This window comes from Amphiprion ocellaris, chromosome 10 (assembly GCF_022539595.1).
Source record: "Amphiprion ocellaris isolate individual 3 ecotype Okinawa chromosome 10, ASM2253959v1, whole genome shotgun sequence".
Taxonomy (NCBI): domain Eukaryota; kingdom Metazoa; phylum Chordata; class Actinopteri; family Pomacentridae; genus Amphiprion; species Amphiprion ocellaris.
In genome coordinates this window covers 22556947-22581532 of record NC_072775.1, presented here as the reverse complement: position 1 = coordinate 22581532, position 24586 = coordinate 22556947, and the positions used below count along the sequence as shown (strand labels likewise).

Genomic DNA, 24586 nt, shown 5'->3' with positions numbered 1-24586 from the left:
CTGAATCAGACTGGAGATGAGAAAAGTGCAGCACACATAAATGTATTCAGTTAGAAACTTTATTTGATACAAATACGACCACGAGCCACAGTGTTAGCTTCATTAGGCCTGCTTTTTTTCTTCTTACAACGGACTTTGTTCTTTAAACATACTTTCAACACATTTCTATACAAATCAAACACAGCATACATTTAAGGTATTTCTGTTGGTCAGACACAATCAAATCGCAAGCGTTACATCCAAACAAAACGAAACGTAGTCTCACAAAAATACCATACACTTTAGAAGTAATAATAAAAACAAAAAGGCATCAAGACAGAAGAATATGATGATCAGCATATATACCAGATAATTTTCCACAGCACTTGAGTGAGAACAAACAATAAAGACCACATATCCCAGGATCATAGAGGATGAAGTGTGATTCTTTCACACAAGATGCTTTACTTTCATAGAAAGAATGGAATTCCTTTTGCTAATTATAAGATAGATCTATTTGACTTCACCAAACTTCGGAGAGAACAAGCAAACGAATCAGAACAAGACACACGTCTTAATCATCACAAAACAATGGAGCGACAGAGCAAACGCACAAACACTTGTGAAATAATGACAACTAATAGCGACAGTCTGGATGTAGCTGTCATCATAAATTGTGCTTTTTTTTTTTAATGAAATGGTGTTTGCTCCTGCACTTTTAGTCCTCACTAGCACATATCATGTTCCTGGTACACTCGTTTTGGAGGTATGATTCATGTCATCTCCTAAATCATACACACATTATGCCAAGGAAGTGCTTTAAAAGGCTTCCTCTACAGAGTCAAGTATTTCCTGTTTATATCCAAACAAAGTTTCCAAATTTCTCTTCCTCCGGACACCAGAGGCCTCAGATCAGTCTTTTCTTTCTGACACACACACACACACACACACACACGCACACACACACACACACACATACACACACACGCACACACACGCACACGCACGCACATTGAGGCTAAGGAGAGGCTGTGATACTTCACGTCTTTTCAGTGGGCCAAATAAACTTCATTTCGTTTTTCATTCCTACTCTTTACAAACAACAAATAAAACCCACCTTTCAACCATTACTTACATCAACATTGTTCAGAATAACTGAATTGTCAAAGAGGAAAAACTCTCCATCCTGCAATAATTGCATACTTCGGTCTACAGTCTATTTAGACCGTCAGTGAAGTGCATGTGGGCGAGAGGTGTGCTGAGTTGTAAGTCTGCGTCTCTGGGTGCAGCTTAGACAAAGTGCCTTGGATAAGTCTTGGTAAAGCCACTGAGGGAACATAAGCAAGGGGTGCACGATACTGTCACCCCACCAGCAGCAGCACTCAGTGATTAGGTATGCACACACACACACACACACACACATTTACATCATCCCACAGTCATCCTACAGAGGACCTCGCAAACGAAAATCCTTCATTTTAAGCTCTTTTCAGATCTGCTTCTTTCCACTGTTCCAACTCAAGCGTTATCTCTTACATTTACACGCATATCTTAATACTAAAGCTGCGGATTCTGAGGTTTGCTCAGGAATGTCTATGTGCCTCACGTGTTAAAGGTTTACTGTTAAACACGGAATACAGGTTGTTGTGGGAGACGTGACTAAAGAAAGATTGCACGAGGCTTGGTAGTTACTGTTAAGTGCGTGTTAATCTGTGACCAAACATACAAAATTTGAAGTATTTCCACATTGCATCGGTGATAAATTACTTTTTTTTAGACAAGCAAAGGCATCACGATAGAAATCAATAACTTAAACATATCAATTATCATAAATAATGAGTGCATCGTTAACAAAACACACTTGATTTGCCAGAGCTTGTAGAACAAAAAAAACATTTTTAAATAACAGCAAGACAATATACCATGAAGCTGCTTCATTTGTTTTTAAGTCACAACTAACTGTGCATCTTCGCATACTTGGCAAAAGAATATCCCTGGTATGACCTTGAATATTAACAATACCCACCGTGACTCATTGAGTAGGAAGGCCGTAACCTCTCCGGGGGGAAAACGTGGTCAAGTGAAATCTGTTCCGCCAACAGTGAACTAATGACCACAGTCAGTCAGGAGTCAGCAGTGTCAGGAAAACCGAACACCAACTGTAGCGCTCCTACAGTGGGTTACTAAATTCGGTCAGTATAATCTGTTATTTCCCAGCCACTATGACTGGTTTACTATTTTCACCAGAATAAAGCCTCCAATTACAGGCTGGATACGTTCATCTAGGAAAACTTAGCAGCCACAGCACATATGACCAGCACATAACTGCTGCCTGGTGTTGACTGCATGTGCTGTTTTACTTAGCAGTGTGTTTTTTTTCTTTTTTTTTTAAATTTTGAAAATTACATTTCACTTCTACAGGGTGTCAGGTAATGTTTTGTTCCGCACTGCTCAGACTGTAGTGCCTCATGTGGGGCTTCTGTTGCACCCCTTAAGGCTAATACAGACCTAGAAGTTAGAGATTTACAGAGACCAGATGGGTTGTCAATCACCATTCCTGCATAGTGACGTGGATGACAGAGTAGTGACTGGGCAGAATGCTTTCACAGGCAGGCATGAGTTAGTGATTAGTCTCTTGTCTCCCAGGGATAAACCTTTTAGGGCATAATCATCTGGATTTTACTCTAACAGTAATAATCTCCTCTCATCTCTAATAGGAAAATACATGTTACCAGCTTAATGCATTTATAGTCATAACCCTGTTACTGTGTCACACGAACTAAAGAGTCATGTGTGTCTGAGTACTATGGAGGGAAATCTGGGTTCCAGTCCATGTGTGTTCAGGAGATGCAACCAAGTGCACAGTTCAGTCACAAGTACACATATACCTGTGTATCCATAAGTGCAAGATCAGAGCAGTTCATCTGGGTTGATGGCAGGTATCGGCTGTCTCCAGTAACAGAAAGAGCTGTACTCTGGCATTACAAAGGCCTCGTTCTGCTCCTTACTCAACAAAGGGAACACATGCTCAACCAGCTCACTGAGTCTGCCATAACTGGAGAGGAAAGATGGAATTAGAGATCGAATTGGACAGATGGAAGGAGAACAACAACCAGTGAGAATTAAAAACTAAAATCTGCAACAGTTAGACTTTTAACTAGCTTGTGATCGAGCAAAACGAAAACCAGTAATAGCAGAATTCCTAAGCAGGTTTTAGAAGGTGTATAAATTTATTCAAAGTCTCATATTTTCCTCTTCTCCTCTCCCAAAAAATGAAATGTGTTTTTCAATTTTCAACTCCCACAAAGACGGTTCATTTTAACATAACTGTATTAACACCTGGTGCGATCATTTTACACAGGATTCTTTTCTTACTGGCTTGTAAAACTGAGACACCATCTAGGAGAGGCATGGTTTAATGAACGACATTATTAGGAATCTCTATATTCTCACAGCTTGGATTTTACATCACATAAAATGCAATTAATTAGATTTTTACCATATGGGACCGTTAGAAAACCTCAATACCATACGGAAATCTTATGCTGAATTTATTTCTCCATGTTACCTGAGGACAAACTTGCAAACTGTGGAAAGTTTGAAAGAATTTCAAGTTGTGTTTCTGGCCAGCTGACAAATTTCAGTCCAATATTCACTCTCCTTTTCGCTGTGTTTAGTTCGGCACCAGCTCCTGAGGGGAATATCTATCTCTGAAGCTGCTAAATGCCCCACTGTGTTTACCAGCTTGTCTCTAAGTTCATCTGTGTTTGGTTTGCTGCTGCTGGGCAGGCAGAAAACAGTCAGTTGCTCAGAGTTTTTTTTCCCACCTTTTCTGTTAAAAATGGGGTAAGTGGTGCAAGGTGGAAAACCAACACACTGAACTGAAAAATGCTAAAGTAACCGATTTGGGAGATTTTTATCCGACGCTACTTTGTACCAATGACTGCACACCGGTACTAACTGTGATGGTAATTACTTTATGTCCTAACTACTGGAGTGAAATAGAAATGATTAGTACTATACGTACGATGACTTGTTGCCCTTGGTCTGCTCCTGGATCAGCTCTCCTTTGGGGTTAACTGTGAAGATCCTACACACTGGAACACCGACCTCCTTGTAGGCAAACACATCCTGTATAGAGACATGATGGTTAAAACACTATGAAACTACTGAAACACTGCCCACAGGACTCATGACATGTACAAACTGAAGTTCATTTTTCAGGTGTTGGTGTTCATTAGCACAACACAGGCATGTATTTTCAATTGTGATTATCTAGAATCACATTTACACTCCCCTCCAAAAGAATTATAAGTGTATAGGTGTTTATAACAGTAAAGTATTGGAACAAATAGACTTAAAACAGAGTTTCAGTTGTTTGTTTTGGGGGGTTTACTCCCTTCAGTCTTCCTCTTTAGCAGGTAAAATGCAGCTCTATAGGGTTTAAGTCTGGAGATTGACTTGGCCAGTCTAAAGCCTTCCACGTCTTGCCCTTGATGAACTCCTTTGTTGTTTTGGCAGTGTGTTTTGATCTTGCTGCACAATGAAATCTCTCCCAATCAGTTTGGTTGCATCTTTCTTTAAAGTGGCAGACAAAATGTTTCTGTAGACTTCTGAGTTCATTTGGCTGCTGCCATCATGTGTTCCGTCATCAATGAAGACTCATGAGCCTGTCCTAGAGGAAGCCATGCAAGTCCAAACCATGACATTAAATCCACTGTGTTTCACAGATGAGCTTGTATGTTTGGGATCATGAGCAGATCCTTTCTTTCTCCAAACTTTAGCCTTTCCATCACTTTAGTAAAGGTTCATCTTTGTCTCATCACTCCATAAAATTTTGTCCCAGAATTTTTGAAGCTCATCTCCAGCCTGGCCTTCCTATTCTTCTTGCTAATGAGTGGTTTGCATCTTCTGGTGCAGCCTCTGTACTTTTGTTCATGAAGTCTTCTGCCAACAGTAGATTGTGATACCTTCACTCCTGCCCTCTGGAGGTTGTTGTTGATCACTAACAGTTGTTTTAGAGTCTTTCTTTACAGCTCTCACAATGTTTCTGTCATTAACTGCTGCTGCTTTTTTTGGTCTACCTGTTCAACGTCTGTTACTTAGGACACCAGTGGTTTCTTTCTTCTTCAGGACATTCCAAATGGTTGTACTGGCTGTGACCAATGTTTGTGCAATGGCTCTGATTGATTTTCCATCTTCTCTCAGCTTCACAATTGCTTGTTTTTCCACTCAGACAACTCTCTGGGTTTCATGTTGGTGACACCTCTAACTATTGATGCAGTCTGCACAGGCGAAACCCAAATCTGAAACTAAATGTAGACATTGAGCGCTATTTATTCTTTGAATAATCAATGTAATAGGACACACCGGGGCAACAAAATACACCTGTCAGTCACATGTTCCAATGCTTTTGCTCACATGAAAAATGGGTGGGTTCAAACAAAAGGTGCTGTCTTCTAAGTTGTGTATCACATTCAGATTTAAATACCTAGAAATAAAAGCTGAAATGTTGATCCCTTGTCTCATATTCATTGTTTGATGTCAAAACCAAACGTTTTCAGTCTACAGCAAAAAGAAAGGAAACGGCCTCACTGTTCCAATACTTTTGGAGGGGACTGTATTTGTTTCCTCTTGATAAAGTATGTCAATGAACCTGTAATTTTTGTGGGGTAAAATTACTAACAGTAGCTTTAGCAGGCGTCAGAGAACACACTTCATTATGTAATTCTCAGAAAGTACCCTTTCATACACAAAACACACTAGTGTAAAGTGAAATAAGGGCGTTAATAACGTCAACCACAGATTTCCTGTTTGTGTTCCACCTAATGCATGTAATGGCAAAATTTCTAGACTGAATGTTTTGGTTGGCAAGAGCATGACTGTGTGTGTGTGTGTTTGTGTGTCTTTATTTTTTGTTTTGTTTTCTTTGGTGACAGATGGAGACAGACAGATGTTTGACGGCTGACCGAGTGCTTCGTCTGGGTGTTGGTGTTTATGCAGCTGAAGATGGGATGCTGTGCCCAACTTGAGCTCCCTTGCACAGATGTAGTCACATGGAATCATACTCCGCTAGTGAGCTCAGCTCAGGTTCAGCCCATTACTGATTTCACATGCTTGTGTCTGCTAGCTGATAGCCAAAAGTGTCATGTTGATTTTACAATACATCGTGACTGCATCAGCTTCTGGAAAACACGGCTAACTGACAGGTAATAACGAGCACTTTAATATCTGACAGTCTGACATCTTCAAACATGCATTAACTCACATTAGCTCTATTCCCAAAGGCGGCGTAGAATGGCTGCTTGTTATGCTGGAACAGGTTCTTGATGTCTGTAAGGCATTCAATCTTGAAGATCTCTGGTTTCTTCTCAATGACCTCCCTGAAGCAAACAGACGGTTTCATTAGAGCGGCACGCATGCATGTCCCTATCATGGGTCAAGTCTGAGTCAGAATTAACACATGATTATATTCTCTAAAACTTCTTTCATACATTCAATTTAAATTACATTTTGTTTCTTTTCTGTACATACAAAAATGGTATGTATGTATTTGCAAAACACCCAAATGTACTCTAAAAATATCCGTTTAATATCAAGTCAAGCTTCTGTGATGAAAGTCTAAGTATCCAGGATGATAGAGTGTCACATAAGCAATTTAAATATCTGCAAATTAACGACAGCACACACAAATCAACATGTTGTGGGTTGCTGTGGTGACGCACTACCCATCTATTATAGAGATCACCAAAAAAAATTCCCCACTTCAGTGCTGTGTTAAGATATAAAACACAACAGCACATGGTCGACATCCTCAACAAAACTATTAACAACACAAACAGTTTATTTGAGGTGTACAAATCAAATAACCATTGCCTTTGGCTTTGTTAGGATTTTGGCAAAAATTACGAATATGCCTACATGGTATACAGAGGCCTGTTTACTGTATGTGTTGTATGCATATTTAAGAAAGAGAGTAGAAGTTGGTCAAAGTAATTTAGCGATACCAATAAGCCATTGATATTTATGTCATTGCAAAGCTAGACACTCTGTCAACATGTGTAATGTTTAATTAACTAGACATTAACACATGCTAATACAATTCATTTGGACAACTGTTGCAGAGCTCCATAATATCCCTTGTGCACCTTTCGCATCAGTTCCCAGCTAAATTGCAGAATACATGCAAAGATACTTTAAATGTCACTTGGAAGGAGATCATTTAGACAATTGATTGTCTTCATCTATAATATTCCATCAATAGCTCACTTCTAAACAACGATTAATCCTCCAAATCTCCTGAATCCAACTAGCTAATTAATGTGCATGTCAATCCCACATCAAAGACGACACCCTGAGGGCTTTCTCCATTTCCTGTCTCTGAAGAGACAATTCCCATCTGGGACTGTGACAGTTGGACAACTGACTATATTTCTAAGAGTTGGAGGAAAGGCTACCGAGACAGTTAACATCTTTTTAGTTATGAATTCATGAGCCTGAGTTTTCTGTATTCTTGATAACCACGGCATATGAAAGACTTATTACAGGGAGTGAGACATTGTATAGTGAGCCGGATTTTGATACTGAGAAATTTATGGATATTTAATGTTTGCAGACAAAAAGGGTTTAAGTTTGAAAGGAGGAAAATTTGAATTTAAAATCAGAATTAAGATGTGGGGATAAGGAATATTTAATGTATATGATAACTTTTAGGATATTGAGACTGGGAACCATTTATAGCACATACTACTGTACCTGTGGAAAGCAGAAAAGAGGCTGCTGGGAGAGAGCATGAGAGGTCCACGGGGCAGGATGGTGCCTCCATCATTGACCCACTGCAGATAACCTCTTGTCATGTCTGCCATGCCAATAGCCCGAGCTGAGCAGTACAGGAACTTGTAGCCATTCCTGCCGATGGGGACAGCAGCGCTCATTAACGATTCTTCTAATATATAATATTATCATGACCATAATAGCAAGTACTAAGAATAGCATTTTAATTAGATTTCTTCTACTGGTTGCTTTCATAATGTGCGGAAGTGACAACGATCCGATGAAAACTTTACAGAGGAAGGAGTCTATTTACAATCTCTAACCGTGCTCAATATAGTCTTTGTGATCCTATGTGCATTTAATTTTCTCTTCTATAAATGATTAAAGTAGCCAAGGCAGTTCCAGAATTAAGATGAAAACACAAAAACAGGAAATTCAATAAGAGATGTATTTGAGCAACGATGAGATTAATGGTGTTTTTAGTTTCTGGAATAATTCAGACTTAATGATATTTAAACTTACTGAGTCATCCACCTCAGAGCACCCCACGCAAACACTAGGAGGAAATATGAATTCCACAGAAAGCCGATTGGGAATCAAACCCAGAAAGTCTGTGGTTAATCGGTGTTGCACTTACTCAGCTACTGAGTGGTAGAGCTTGGCAATGCCCTGGTGGGTCCAGTCCTTCCCCAACTGTGGAAGAATCTGTCCAAATACATCTGATCTAAAACAATAAACACAAACAAATATTAATGACAAACAAATAGTGACACCCCTATCTGCCAGGCACATCATTGAGAAATTTAAAAAATGCAGCAGACTAAGAGAGTCAGCGAATGAATGTGCATCAAAGAAAATAAAGGACATTGGTAGCACAGACTGACAAAAGAGGTCATATAAAGAAGCATATTTTACCATTTTATCATTTAATATAGAACATTAGGGATAGTTCTCCACTAATGAGGATTACTAGCCCATAAGGGAGGCACTGTCTCACCCTCAGCTTATGGCTGTATGTGCTTGCAGACTGAAATGTAAATGGGCTCATTATAGTCCCTACACTCTTTACTCTGTTACTCAAAGAAAGCCACATGTCACAGGTTGGCCTAAGGGGTCACTGATATAATAAGCTGCAGTCAATTGGGAGCTGCTTGATGTTGACCACCTATGAACCTCAGAGTGGGCGTCATAAAGGCAGCAGACGTCAGTTTTGGTTCAAAAGCGATACAACTGGCTTCAGGATAATTGAATAGCTTAACATAAAAAGAACTGGATTACATCCGTACACAATATCTGTGGTTTGAGAAGGACTTGAACATATCCACGGCAATGAAGTTCGTCAGCACAAATGTCAAAGAAAGGAAATGAAAAGATCTCTTAAGACCTGTTCTCATCTTCTTTTTTCATGTAACCTCAACCTATCAGATATTTTCACCAATGTATCTCATTGTTCATTGATTGAGGGCTTCAATCTGTCGTAATCATACTAGTCATACCACGAGGAGACTTATTTCAAAGTATGTGGGCAATTTACAGACATGTGGGACTTTAAAACACTACAGATGCTGTCTTGCTATTGCGTGAATTGCTTACTTTTCTGCATAATAGATGTTCACAGAAAATGATCCAAGACTGGTGCAATAGGTGGTTACGTGATTTGCCTCGTGATTTAAAATTAGATCCACAAAGTGAAAAAGGCTCTACAACAGATGAGTTTGAATGACAGCCACATTGATTACTCCCCATGCTAAATCAATATTTAGAATTTACTAGAAATATTTTATTAGCATGCAGCTAAGGGAAAAAACCTAAACAAAATCTTAAACCAGTAAAGTAGAAGGCTAGAACAATGTAACGTGTTGCAACAATAACACAGTAATTTACTGTGTAGTGCAACATTGCCCACAATCATCACAGCTGATTACACAGAAGATCGATTTTCCCCTCGATTCATATATGTGCATACTCGTTTGAAGCTGCAGTTTTGTTCTCTAATAATGTACATTATGTAGCAACATAAATTTACAAAAAATGCCACAGTAGTCTAATATTTTTACTCAGCTTGGATGGGTTATGACTCTTTTGTGAGTGATTGGATGCCCGTACTTGGTGATGGTGCCATCAATGTCAGAGATAATGACTTTGTCATCCCAGTTCCACAGGTAGATGGTGCCCTCACAGCGGCATGTCCCCTGGTATTGGGTAGTGATGCTAAACGTCACATCATTTGGTCCCTCCTTCAATTTTAGACTGGCCTGCAAACACAAGGAAATCTGTGAGAGCATCTGGGAACAGCCAATTTCATTCACTAAAAGGTATTCCAACAAATTAGCCATCACCCTCCAATGCAATTTGTTTGCCACAGTACATAGAACATGCACAGGCCTTTAGTGCCCCCTACAGACTACAGTTGGAGAAAACACTATGCAATTCATTGCCAGCCAGCAGAGGGAACTCTAAGCTACCAAATAAGCCATTTGTACTCTTTGTAAACATGTTAAACAAAGTACTTACAATTTGATCAGAGGACAGGCGTAGTGACTTTCTGTAAGTGTGGGGGCTGGGATGGTGCTGGCCATCTCCTGGATGCAATCTTTCTTGACAGGATGCAGCACTCACCTCCTTGGACTCTTCATCACTGGATGAATCTCCTACTTTAGGCCTACAGTACAACATTGCAAGTTATGGTTGGATATTTATTCTGACTGATAATTATTTGCAATGTGAAATGCTGGCACAAAACTGCTACATACAAAACATGTATTGTATTGCACAACATGTATCTGTATTGAGACTTAGCAATGTCTATTTCCATACAATTCTGACCTGAAACTGTTTACATTTATTAAATGTCACTTTACATACATGCATCATTCATGATATGCCTATTTAATCTAAAAAAAGCCTTTTTTTCACCAACTCTATCCTCTGCCCAATATTTTAGTCTGATTTAGTCAAATTACTGTATTACTTGACAGCACACATATCAGTAAATCTTTGGAATCACATACGGTAAGGCCAGCGTCTCCTGAGACATGGAGGGCCCTTCCTCTTCCAAATGAGACTCCTCCTTGGTTTCAAGCTTCGTCTCCGACTGGAGGAAGGAAGGAAAGAAATCAATCTCTGGACAATTAGCACAATTAAGAAATGAGATTCAAAAATATAATAGTGGCCACAATGATGTGCCTAAAAAAATGAAATTGATAGCAGTTCATTTTCAGTTTTGAGTACTTATGGTAACATGCAAACCTGCTTGATTGTGCTATCCGCCCTCTTTCGCCAGAACCACCAGCGGCCTGACTTCTTTGGCATTTTCTCCTTCACCCAAGCTTCCTCTGTAGCCTAACATTAACAAGAAGACAGTTAATAGTGAGCTAAGTGCTAATATACAATGGCGCATGCAGAATGAACTGAACAAAGTGCTAAATTACCTTTGGTAAATTCTTCTGAAATGCTTGCAGACTTAGAATCAAGGGTGCAGCTAGTGTCCAGTTATAATATCTGAGAACACACACCATAGATAACACACAATAAGGGTCACACATTTAAAATACCTTCTTGTACATTTCCTTTGTGAAATGAAAACGCATACATACCTATTTCCTATCTTTACTACCAGGTTGGGGTTATCTATAATTGCTGGATTTTCAGCAAATTCATGATAGGTGATGATATGCTCCATGAACCTTTCTGCAAACACAGAGAGGAGAGGAAGACTAATTAAAGACAGCAGATGACAAGGTCAGTGGTGGTGAAGCTTAACATCTTACTACACAGAAAGGTCACAAAACTTTTTCTACTTTCAGCCACAGCTTCTAATACACACTTCCAGAAGAGTACATATATATTTAATTTACTGACAGATGAGAGATCAGAGAGATAAACAGAGAAATTGAGACGGAAGAGGGAAAGTGTGAAATGGGAACTTTTTTATAAATAATTATTTTTTTAAAAATGGCCCTTCAATAACAGTAGCTAGATACCTCCCTATGTGGATAATACAGCTAAGAAACTTTGTAGTCATGTAACAGATTTAGCTGGATGCCTCTACTGGCTGGGGATAGCTTTCTGTCTTCAACAAAAGTGCATTTTAGGCTGCATTTTTTAGTGTGAGTGTCATTCTCGTGTACCTTTGGATATTTCAGCATTTTCTGTGAGGCCTCCACACAGAGACAGGGTGACGTCAGGGAGGTCACTGGCTGAGTCAGACAGACACTCTGTCCCGCTGTCAGCTGCAGCACTACCCACTGACTGTGGAGACTGTGAGCCGGAGCGCATCTCTGAGTCCATCCAGTGTTTAGTCGCCGCCTCAGATTCACTACGGCAACAAAAGTAAAGAGAAAAAGAAAAAACAGTACATTACGGTATTGTACTTTAAGGATTTCAGTGTTGTTTTACCATAGGGCTGTTTTCCCTTCCACTGTTCAGTTTTAAAATAGAACACTTTGTATTCTGTATCTTAAAAAAGGTCAAGTAATTAGGTGCCTCTTTCATAAGCTGACCTCTTGGGAAAATATCGTGCAGCAACATCAGGTTCAAGTACATTCAGGTCATCTAGATAGATATCCTCAGGACCCTGATGCTGGCTCCTCTTTGGGACACCTGCATTCAACAACAGAATTAGTTATTACCTAATGTATAACCAGTGCTAACCAGGACTTGTAGACAAAAGATCCAGTGGACAGCCATGTAACGTACCCTTCTTCTTTGAGGGTGAATCACTCTGTTGGCTGTTGGAGGGGGTAGATGTCGTCACATTGGGTGGCAGAACATCCAGAGGTTCTGGGGGAGTGACAGGACTCACGGAGGTCATAGTGCTGACAGGTGACAGTGGATTGACCGGCGTTACAGTGGTAATAACAGTGCGTGGCTTGGGCTTCACAATGGTACACACTGAGGAGGAGGCCCCTTCTTCCTTTTCAATCTCCGTTTCATTCTCCATGGCCTCAGAGCTGAGGATGACGCGAAAGTGTGTGCTCTCTGATGGGGTGATGGTCACTGTCTTTAGTAGTTCTGGTTTCTCTTTCTTGGTGATCTGGATATTGGATATATAAGTTACTATGATGATAGGTACACTGACTGCTGCTTTGAGCTTTATTGGAAAGAAGTGTTTACCCTGGTTGTTTCTGGAAACTCTCCCCAGGTCCACTGCATGTGGGACTCAGCTCTGAGCAAGCTCTCTGAAGGTCTCATCACCAGTTCCGAGTCACTCTTTGGGGAGAAGGCCTGAGACAACCCATGACTAAAGAGACAGATAAAGAAACACAAACAATGAGTAAGACACAGGCAATTTACATATCTATTCTACACCTTGCTAACAGCTCTATTTCATGTAAATGCATACCTGTCATTTGCTGGCCAGTCCCCATCAGACATTGGATAACCATCAAGGCTGTGTCTGGCTGCGGGTAATTTAGGGTCAATGTCACGCATTGTGGTCACTGAAGGTGACCTGAATCCAGAGAGCAAAAGATACATATTAATTAACCTTCTGTCTAAAAAAAACAAATCCTAGCTGCAGCAACAAAATCATGCACTTGCCTTGAGACATGTGCTGCAGCTTCCTCATCAGAGCTCATGTCCATCTCAAAGATCTCTTCATTTTGCCCAGTGCTGGACATAGCAGCAGTTGTAGCAGCGGGTGTGTTAGCAGCAACGGCATTAGCAGTAGTGACTGACATCGGTGGGGTCAGTTCCTCTCTTCGAGGGTCCCCTTTGTGCTTCTTTCTGCGCCGTTTCTTCTTTTTTGTGGCCTGGGTGCTGGGAGCAGGAGGCTCCGGTGGGTCCTCTGGGTCAACAGGGTCATCTTCCAGATCTTTTGGTGCCCTGTGCTCCACTTCTGAGATCCAGAACAGATGACTCTCAGTGGGAATTGGAGAGGTGGCCAGGTGGGCAGGGACAATCTGCTAAAATAAGAATGCATGAACATTTGGCTTACACTGTCTACAAGCAAAAGCAGAATTATTGATACCTAGAGTCTGCATGGTGACTCAGTCAAATAGAGCAGGTTATCACCGCTGAGCTGTCACAATAACAGCTCTGGCAGCTTAAGCAACAGGCCACTCATCAAATATAGCTACTATACAACAATGGAGTAATTATTTCCTCATTCCAACATTACCATACCATTGTACTTCAAAACTGCTGTAGGTATTAAGCAAAGGCACCGTAAGACAGTGTCTTTCTGGTGTGTGCTGAATGTGTTATAAAAATATGTGTGCAGAATTTTTTTGAACTCAGTTCTTCAGACATTTTGCTGCTATGCCAAAACAACGGAAGAAGACAAGTATCTCGTTTATAAGCCGCATAAAAAATTAGACATCTGGGAAAGATGTTGTTACTGATATGTAACAGAAAAGAACAAGCAGTTTTACATTACAAAGTACTAGCAATCTTAATTAAACTTTGTGTCCTTCACAGGTACTGTTATTCCTGACATGCTTACATTGAGTTGCTCAGCTTCCTGGACAAAAAAGGCCTCTCCATTGTCACCAAGCTTCATATGCAGGTCTACGGGCTCTCCATTCACCTCGATGTCGATCTGAAAAAAAATGGCAGAAGACACAAACTGACAAATCTGGGCCAACATGAATACTGACAATTTAATGGTACAGTCATTGTAATGTTTGATGATTAGTTGTCTGTTAATCTGAGCATCTATCATCTATAGATCTTATTTTTTCCCATTTAATTGGTTTAAAAACAAACTGGGTCTAGTTTTATTATACTTGCATTATATGGTCAGACCACATAGAAGGATTGTAGTTACTACCAGTCCTGTCTTTCTCCCAAAGCTTTGACTAAGAAAACCTAATCAGTGTATGGGTCTTCTGGGCTTGCATTCTATGGAGCCTGCCAATAGAACAAGGCCATTCATGTTTGCCAGGCAAACCCCAGTGGACCAGGGGCCATTCAGAAACTTGACACCACAAATGAAAAAAACAGGTCACGTCTGGCTAAGACTACCGAGGAGGCAGACTCTGACTCACAAGTGCTGTGCAACCTGAAACTAAATCATCAATATTCATTTGCAGCCAATGTCCAGCAGGATAATCTCTTTTTCTTCCCGTGCATGTGATCTGTCGTGTCGTATCTTTCCTTTTGCTGGTGTCCTTTACTGCTGCTGTGGTTTCTCTGCAGCCTCAAGATTTAATTTCACCCCCTCAGGGTTGCTAAGGGGAATTTATGTGTGGCGGTGGCTGGGAATTTTAATACTCAGTTAAAAATGAGCAAGACTGAATGAGGGTCCTCTTCAGCCTTACACAGTTGGTCACAGGTTACATTCACTTGAGTGGCTACGGTGTGGATTTGTCAACACCATGCTGGATTACTGGAATTATTGCAGGCAATGGCTGTCTGCAGATGCTCAAAATTGAGGTCAAGTGTTGGGTTATTTGTCTCTGACAGCAATAGGAAATTTGACTTTAGAAGCTCACATTCAGCTCCAGCCAACAGAACAAAAATGGAAGGGAAGAACTACTTATGCATAGCTGTGTTTAATTATTATCCCAAATGTTTTTAGAATTTTAGTACTTTAAAAACATTTGTGATTGCCAACCAAGATGACTGGTGTATGGGGACAGGCACCATATGCACAGCCAAAATTTAATTAGTATTTGGCTGTCAGCTGCAGTTGAATTCCCACTCTGAATTGTACAGAATGTCTGCACGTCAGGAACAAATATCACATCATTAATTTGGTCCAGCAACTTCTAAAAATATATATATATTTAGCAACATCCCTCAAGGCTCTGATAAGTGATCTTAGGGACATATGCATAGCTGCTCATTCCACAACAGCCCCCGCTGAGGCCTTTTTCTTCACGTTTCCTCCCTCTCCCACGCATTCAAGTTGTAGAGCTGTTGCCATAGAAACCACTCATTCATTCCTCCCCTCCGAGCCCATCAACATTCTGGGTAGGCAGCGAGACAGTGTCAGTCCCGCACAAATCATTATCCTCTCTGGTCCACCAGCAAGTAAATAAGCTTTCCTTCAAGGCAGTGCACAACATAACTGTTCTAAGAATAGAAGCCAGGACAAGTTCACCATTCATACTGGCGTTTTGCAAAACTTACTGAATTATAACCTCTGTCTGATATTAGCCATTACTAATTGCCAATGGAACAGCAAGAAATATTCTGAATGTTTACACAGGATAACAAATCTAAGTAACTGGTACTTAATATGTAGCTCTACATTTCTATACTATTTATGCACTGCTACCAAAATAGACTAAACCTGCTCTTCCACCCCATCAATTAGGCCAACACAGACAGTCTACAAAAATGCTATTTCACCAAATGCAAAGTGGGTGCTAAAAATAACACCACTGTTCCTCAACCTTGATTAATTGAATTTCATGTCGAGCCAAGAGTATACAGTAAGAACCACCATCAGTGAGAAAGAACATCCAACATATGCTCTGCAAACAAAACCTTTCCCTGAATGATTTATCATCTGTGATCACTATGTTCAATATTTATTATGTACCCACATCGGAACTGTGTCATCACATGCCTTTTTCTGAGCCCAGTGTGGGGAAATGTCATTGAAGAAAACTAATATGGAGATGTCAATAAAGCACACTTTATACATAGTGAAACTCATGACAAGTAATCTAATCACGAAAAGAAGTGGGCATCTTTGAAGTTGCGCTGGAGTAACCAAAAATAAAGTTTCTAAAAACCTGAGAAAGTAATATGACTTATGTTGGACACAATGTTATGCAGTAGTCACTATCTTTGCCGATGTTTGAAAGACTACTCAACAGATTTAACACTGCACTTGTATAACATTGGCAGACCCAGGATGTGCAGTTTAAAAAAAGGAAATCATTGCAGCAGAACAAGAGACATGCCTATTTTTAGATCTCACAGAATTCTTTATTGTCCAAACCTTGCACCTACATTTCCCATAATGCCAGTGAGTCAACAACAAATCATTCAGTCAGAGATTCAGATGTGCTATGCTAGTAGTTGCTAATAAAGTCTCTTGCCACTGTCCTCAAGCACAGAGGAGTCTGCAAAGGTCTGTATGGGAATTCCAAACACAAATATGGTCTTATACTGTCAGACTTGGGAGCTGTATTGCATTGTTCAAAGGGAAGCAAAACATTTTACGGCTGACATATACTATTTCTGTCAAATGTGCATTTAGTAAATGTAGTTAAACTCAACTGATACAATGCATCTTTATCAGAGGTCCATTGCTTCAACATGTCAGTGAAAGTAAATCACAATTAAAAAAAAAAAACAAAAAAAAACTCACCACTTTCTCTTTAGAGCGCAGTACACCCAGCTTTCCAAAGCGCACATGAAATGGTGAGCACTGGTAGGTGCCATCTCTCTGGCGGACAACCACAACATCAATACAGCCTGACAGTGTGGCCTGATTAATGCCCTTGTACAGCTCTTTGACAGTTACTAAGACCTGACCCGCCAGCTGTCCCACGTAGTTCATGGTGTCCGCCTGGATGGGGAAAAGAACAGAAATATTAGCTGAGTTTATGGAAAGACAGGATGAGGGCGTATTGCTCAGTCAGTGTCCAGACATAAAGACTGTTGACAAGCTGTGAAATCTACAAGTTTTCCCACTTAATTTCCCTGACATTCTTGTAGTTTGTCCACTGTTGTGGCCTCTTTAAAGTATGCTCTTTCAGACAGCTGGACTGCCTCATTTGGCTTTTGCTTCAATATTGTCTTGCTCACAGAACTGCCTGCCTGCCATGTGGTGTCTGTTATCTCCTGACCTGCATACAGACTGCCAGTGCACCACTGTTGTCCTATCACTGGCTATTGTCCCACATGAGGAACATCAGAGAGAGGGGCTAATGGCTGTGCCGAAACAATGATACACCCTCATACAGAGATCCCACTGGCCTACAGCAGTTCACATCCTGTTTACATTCATAACTCTCTTCTGAATACATCAAATATAAAGCTGAAGTATCTGTGGCTATAATCACACATGCTTGGATTAATGCTGCACATTTTCTCAAAACAAGTTAGTGACTTTGGATGAGCAGTTTGTGGGGCTGTAAATTACTTGGCAAGCTGTTGTAGCTCCTAAATCGGAGAGAAAATTACTCACAGGCCAAGGCTAATCGTGCATAATCATGCAAACTTTCCTGCCTTCCTGTGGCCTCTTTGCTCCTTTTACTAAACAAGATTGTTTGCAGTCATTTGTGCACCATAACAGCAAGCCTGTGTAATGATTAACTTAGTAAACATGATTTTGGGTTGCTCGGGTGGGGGTCTAGTTTAGTGGGGCTAGTAAACACATTCCCCTGCTGACTTCATTGGGTTTATGTAACCTGAAATGGTCCTATCTGACACTGACCTTTTGTTCCGACTCTATCTATGAGAGCAGTGATGGGGGTGGTGGTGGCAGGGTTGGGGTCTGGGCAAAGAATAGGGGCATTTGTACAAGGGTGGCATCATGGAATATGACAAACTGGCATGATATTTTTAGCAGAGAGTAAGCCAACGAATCAAGAGAAATAAAATCTGCACATGCAGCAAGGATTGACTCACTTTTAACCACAACCAGACATGGAACTTAAACAGCCATCACAGCAAAGTGCTCACAGGGGTGAGGAAAGGGTTCAGATGATTTGTAATGACTTCAAGAGGAAGCTCAGGAACAGGAAGCTCTCAGTTCTTTCTAAGAACGTCACCACACATTCGTACACAAGGAGGATGAAAAAATATAGTCCTTTCCCTTTGCTGACCTTCACTAAAATGACTCTTTTGGAACATCGACATTAATGTTGTGACAAAGTGCTACCATTCACCAGACGACAGCTTAAAACCGCACATTACGGACAACAACTAAAAGCTGAGGAAAAATGTGTATTTTACTGCTGCTTGCTTGACAGAATCACATGGGTATGCATGTGTTTACAACATGAATAAAAGTACTAAAAACAAAGACAGTGAGGTTACTTCCACACTGAGTTGTAAAATATGTTATCTATTTTCAGGTTAGTGAAAAGTTATGAAGAATTTGTGCTTTTACTTTACAAAAAACAAAAGAGTAGGCAAATACAACAAGTCCATATTGTTATGAAGACTTTAGGTGACTTAAAAATTAACAAGGTGATTAATACATAAACTAATTTGACAGGTATCAACTGAAAAGATGAAGTCTATAACATATAATGGATATTTAAAGTAAATATACCCCTGTAGTGCACATTTATGCAGTCAGACTTATCCAAGTTTTTCAAATAAAAGCCCCCACTGAACAATTTCTGATTTGTTTTCAGCTTCCTTGCATAGATTGCAATTTCACAATAAATGTGGAAAAAGTGCTGACATGATTTATCGTTCATCTCAGATTTCAATGTGCCACTGTCATGGCTAAAGTGTACACGTGGTATGTTGTCCATCTATTCCATGTATTCTTGTGCCTGTATCTGGAATTTCTGTTTCTCCAGTAACTAAAACCTGTCTCGTTGCTGTCAAGCAACAAACAGATGATGCAAATTTGGAACGCTATATATAATTTATTTTCACTTTTATTTTGACACCACAGTGAAAGTGCCTTTAAGTGACGGAGTTAAAACCAAATGTAGAGATGCATACTAGGCCCCTTGGTTCTTCCTTAGAGACACACAGATATGCATAAAGAAGTAAGCCTTAAGGATTCAAACATCTACAAGGGCCATGAGGCCACTGGGAATACTCCATTAAAAACAAAACTTACTCTTTGTTTTGCAGCTGTTAGTTGTCTAGAAGTCAGTCAGGTGTGACAAACATGCTTCACCTGATTTTAGGCATTCTCTTTATCTCCCTTCAGTGTCAACTCAGAGGTAGAACACACAAGCAGACATACGGGTAGACCCAAAGTACGAATCAAACAGGACAGGCTCTGTATTTTGAAAGATTATTTAAAGATGATTACTAGATCAGACGGGTGATGCAAAAAGCATGACAAGCCTGACTACTTCTCACTAGATCACAACACCATATCAGCAAACCTCTCCAATTTCACAATCTATCTTTGCCCTAAAAAAAAATCTTGAATGTAGTCTTAAAAACTGCCTGATTCACTGTGGTTAGGTGTCAAACCACTAGACTGGGCTACAACAATAAGCCACGAGCCAAGCAACCTGCCAAACCAAACAATACAAGATGACTAACAGTGCATCAGGCCCTCTAACCTCAGACCCAAGCCATGACTGATTGGAAAACCTGTCCCTACTGACTCACCAGGGACCAAGACAACCTCTGGGATGGGGACTCATCCTGTTCACTGTTGTCTGTGTTGTCCTCTGCGTTGCTTCCCTGGAGTTCCCTGTTCCCCCAGGACCTCTGTCTCTTCATCACTAATGGTGGAGCACCTGCTCTTACTTTACCAACCTCAGGATACTCCACTGGGACAAATGTTTTCCTCCCTCAGATTAGGATGATAATGTCTCCCTGCCATCCTGAATCCAATCTCAAATATTGCCCTCCTAATCACCTTGGAATGACTCTCCCGGGGGAAAATACAGATATACTATCTGGAGCCAGTGGCCATTATGCAACACTGTCATAAACTTTGTCAGCCTTCTTCTGGGCTATTTTTTTGCAGGATGTGCACATGTGTTCACCCAGTCAGCTGACAGGACACAAAGGGTTAGCCAATGGGATGGCCCCTTTAAGGTGGCGGTGTGTGGCTGATAAGGTACAGCTAATTCCTGTGAACGGCGATGCAACGTCTTACCCTGATAAGGTTATAAGCTCAGGGAAAAAAGCAAGCAGTACTCTGCAGCGTGACGTTCTTGCACCGCCAGTCACATGTACATTACAATCTTAGGTGCCTGTGCTTGTTATTGTGCATGACAATGTGTGTGTGTGGGTAGTGGGGGGTTGGCCAATAGGATATTAGGTACATTGGACTTCAGCATGCTATTTTTTTGTTCCTTAACACTGAACTTAATGACATCCTGGACACAGGATGACAAAAGATTCCACCATCCTCTTGCCTAATTTAGATCCCAAGTAAGTCCCAAAAATGAACATAATGCATGAGGCTCTCCCAAACAGGCCTCATCCCTACCATCCCATCTGCTAAGCCTTTTGTAAACAGTACCAAGGAAAACACACAGGCCTACTGAGTTGAGGGCTGTGGGTCAGTCCTCCCCCTGTGCTAGAATCTGTTCTGTTTCCAAGAATTTGACAAGAGCCATGTATAAATAGATGAATACTTTCCATTTCGAATTGAAATGTTAGGAGCTTTGAACCTTTAACTACAAATTTCTATGATTACGAATTACAACACCAGGCTTGCTTGTATTGTGCCGTTCTTACTACATAATTCTAATTATGGTTTTCATATGAAATGACCTGGTGGACATTTGCTTTGACTGGGTGACAAATTAATCAGTCCTGTAAGTGAGTCGAAAAACCAGACCACACAAGGTTCATGTTACACTCTTTCAGGTATAAGGTTACACCAGACTGCACCAAAATCAGTCTCCTCGTTTTGTGTGTAACATACACCATGACAACAACAAAAACAACAGGCAGACAGTGCTGGAGTTCTTTTTTACACATTCACTAGTGCTAGGAAAAACACAGATTGTCATCAAAATGACAAATCATTTCCTAATTTTCCACTGTGTGCTAAAATTCCTGGCTGATGTAAATTTGGAGATACACAAAATAGAATACAGAGTTAAACCTTTGAGAATTGAGAGGTATTTCCTTTAAACTGAAGAATTTACTGTGACAATTAATTAGCTGTCAACATGGATTTTCATAAGACCACAAAATTTAAAAAATTACTGAATATTTTCTGGTTTCTTAACTCCTTTATACCTGCAAACTGAATATCTTTGGATTGTGGACAAACTAGGACATTTGAAGATGTAATCTTGGGCCTTGGGGAAACACTGATCAACATTTTCTTACATTTATAAAACAAATAACTAATTAATTAATCAAGAAAGTAACTGACAGATTAAATGCTAATAAAAATAATCATTAGTTACAGTCCTAGAAGAGACTTTGCCAGTGCATTAGATACACCAGCCATCCAATAAATCGACATTTAAATAACAAATAAATGCCATGTGCCACAAAAACCATTTCAGCCTGCCTTGGATTTGATACTCTTACTCTCTGGAACTCTACTGGAGGGACTAATATCCATTATTGTAAAAAACATTCCCTCATTTGGTGTAAAGATTGTGTTGAAGCTTGCTGACCAACATGTAAGTCTAAAATCTGCTTTTGGTGTTCAACTGGGTTAAGATCTGGTGACTGTGAGGGCCAAAGCACACGTAATATAACTGACAACATTTTAATAATGAAATCATTCATTCACTCCTTGTTTCTTGTGGATGGGGGCACAGTCAAGAAAACACCAACTGCATCAAGACAGGAATGCTTCAAAATAGGGTAAAGGTGATCACCCAGAACAACTTTGTTTCAGTTTCAGTGACCCTCAGTAAGGGGACAAGTGCACCCAAACTATGCCAACACACTGCCCCACACAGCACAACACAGCCACCAGATCAATTGAGGATTTTTCTTCAGTTTATCACTTGTGTAAGTTCAATCAACTTTATGTTAGACTTGGAGGATGCAGTCTATGAAACTCTTACTACTACATCCACCAAAACAATCAGAAATATTCAGTGTTTCTCTGAAAAAGTTTCAACAAGTGCAGAAAGCCTATAAAAAAAGAGTTTATTTGCAAAGCTGATGTAATTATAATTGTGGCACAGATGAGTGAGGTGTTATAATAGATCAAACTGAATACTGACTATATGACTTTTATAAGGCCACCTAAGTTTGGCGACTGAAGTGTCAGTGATAAGTGACAGTATCAGTGTGTGACTATCTAACACTATACATTTACATTTAATGGCTGTGAAAGAGGGTTTTTTGTCTCTTGTTAATGTTGTTTACAAACACCCCCTACAGGCAGGTGTTTTTTCTGGTGAGGTGTCAGTACAGCTTACACGCCAGTATTCTAAAACTAACTACAAAACGTGAATTCACACAGGGCACAAGTAAATCAACGACACAGTCCAATTATAAATGGCAATTTTAAGGTCAACTGTAGCGACTGCAGCTAAAAATGCTAATTTGGGAGATTAAATCTGACACATATTCCCCTCGACTGAAATGACAGCAGTACACAAGCGCTGTATGGAAACTACGGAAATAACCGAACAGAAAACAACACTTAAATCGGGACTATTTCGCCCAGCCGTGCTCGCCACTGGGACATGTCTAATAAGTCACATTCAGAGGAGCGATAAATAGTAGACTGGAGGAAAAATGAATGGAGCCCAGGCTGAGCTAGCTGTGTGCCAGGTTGTTAACCCTCAGCTAGCTTCACCGTTTGGTTACCGTTAACGGCAAACGGCGAAACGTTAACGTGCCAGACTCAGTCGCTTGGTCGCCGGTTTCAATGAAAAGTCGACGTGTTCATTTTTTTATGTGATGAAAACATTTCCTATCCAGTCGTTACGTTTCTGAGTCGCATTAAGCCATTGCAGCTAAAAGATGTTAGCCGGCTTACATGCTAGCTAACGTTAGCTGACGGCAGAGTCAGAAATGTGCATTATCACAGGCAGCTGAGGGAAATGGGCTCAAAACATCCCGTCGCTAAGCGCTTACCTTTCGGTTACTTCAGCGGGATGCTGCCGAGGAAGGACGCGGTGGTGTTTTCAGTCAGTCCCCATATCTTCGTACGTGAAAGTCCCGAAAAGCGTCCTGACGTGTCCGTGTCTGGACCACCGTGACCGACTGGTGTTGCTGGCAGCAGCGAGCTCAAGTTGATGGGACAGAGAGCCGCACAGTGGCGGCGCAGTCTCACAGCTGCTGGCACCGTTCAGCCGCTCCGTCCTCTCATTCTGCCTGCAGAATCTGGGTTATCGAAAAACACCCAGCACCTTCGTTGTATTTAGTAAGACTTTGCCCTCAGCAGATCACTGTAAGAGATACTTATTGACAGATCAATGCACAGAGCAATGCACTCTGGGTGAGAGGTGACCGCGGTAAACAGCTGATATTTGAGGCCCCTGGATCTCATTTATCGAGGCCTGAGGGGGTTTTAGTTTGATTTATGGTCTGACATCTATACACAGGTGATTGAAATGAATTCAGATTACAATAGATAAGCATCAGTAGGCAAAAACACACACAAAAAAGCAGATCCATGTTATGAAAAGACTTTGGGTGATTTACTGGTTCACTCATAAACTCGAATAACACAATATTTCAAAAAAAATAGTGAAAATCAGATCAAATCTGCTGGAAAGGAATGATGGACAAAACGTTTTGTATCCACAAATAGAGTTCATAGAAACTATACTACTCAAAAAAATTAAGGGAACACTTAATCATCACAGCATAACATCAATTCAGCTAAACTTCTGGGGTATCAGTCTGTCCAGTTAGGAAACGTAAGTGACTGTGAATCCCCTCTTCAGTGGGTTAATAATTTTGTTTTCCACTGTCCTATCATTCATATACACGATGTAATTTATTGAGAAGAAAATGACAAGAATGAAGTGTTCTCTTATTTTTTTTGGAGCAGTGTATATAAATTATGTTCTGGTTTCCTTACTTAATAGTAGGTGTTAGCAATGGTGATGAGTTTTGTTTATTTCCAACAAATTTACCAGATGTAGATGTCAGTATCATCTCAAAAGTCTCTTCTCATGTCACCCTTTATATGAAAAATTGTAGGTTTATTTAAGGTCTGATCCACATTTCTTTTTGCCTCTGGCTTTATTTTTATAGTTGATTTTACCTTATATTGTGCTTGTCCTCAACATCCCCTCTATAGCTTTAATACTTTGTTTATTGTCATGATTTTTCTCTTTTTTTG

General features: G+C 40.3%; 1 protein-coding gene across 3 annotated transcripts; it reads right to left on the bottom strand.

Moving 5' to 3' along the window:
- Nucleotides 1–45: 45 nt before the first annotated feature.
- Nucleotides 46–23685, bottom strand: lpin2 (lipin 2). Of its 3 annotated transcripts, none has more exons than XM_023286838.3 (20): nucleotides 23371–23685; nucleotides 17021–17221; nucleotides 14198–14293; nucleotides 13294–13658; nucleotides 13097–13204; nucleotides 12868–12994; nucleotides 12451–12787; nucleotides 12255–12354; nucleotides 11883–12070; nucleotides 11349–11442; nucleotides 11184–11253; nucleotides 11002–11094; nucleotides 10764–10846; nucleotides 10267–10414; nucleotides 9859–10007; nucleotides 8390–8476; nucleotides 7735–7887; nucleotides 6248–6362; nucleotides 4007–4110; nucleotides 46–3034 (listed from the first exon to the last, which is right to left on the bottom strand). In XM_023286838.3, exons 2-20 carry the CDS (start codon nucleotides 17210–17212, stop codon nucleotides 2890–2892), a joined length of 2754 nt encoding a protein of 917 aa, XP_023142606.1. In that variant the 5' UTR covers nucleotides 17213–17221; nucleotides 23371–23685; the 3' UTR covers nucleotides 46–2889. The 3 variants fall into 3 exon arrangements, with proteins under 3 accessions (XP_023142606.1, XP_023142604.1, XP_023142605.1); XM_023286836.3 differs by lacking the exon at nucleotides 23371–23685 and adding an exon at nucleotides 19966–20162; XM_023286837.3 differs by lacking the exon at nucleotides 23371–23685 and adding an exon at nucleotides 19966–20160 and having other exon boundaries at nucleotides 13294–13655.
- Between the last annotated feature and the right edge of the window lie 901 nt (nucleotides 23686–24586).

What these genes read in the sequence shown, in the direction of transcription:
- lpin2 (XM_023286836.3), bottom strand. Translation starts at nt 20,079, where the DNA reads ATGAAGAGACAGAGGTCCTGGGGGAACAGGGAACTCCAGGGAAGCAAC. An exon ending in TTCAGAAGAATTTACCAAAG is followed by an intron (nt 11,095 to 11,183) that starts GTAATTTAGCAC and finishes TGTTAATGTTAG; the next exon opens with GCTACAGAGGAAGCTTGGGT. An exon ending in CTCTTTTCTGCTTTCCACAG is followed by an intron (nt 6,363 to 7,734) that starts GTACAGTAGTAT and finishes TGTTTGCTTCAG; the next exon opens with GGAGGTCATTGAGAAGAAAC.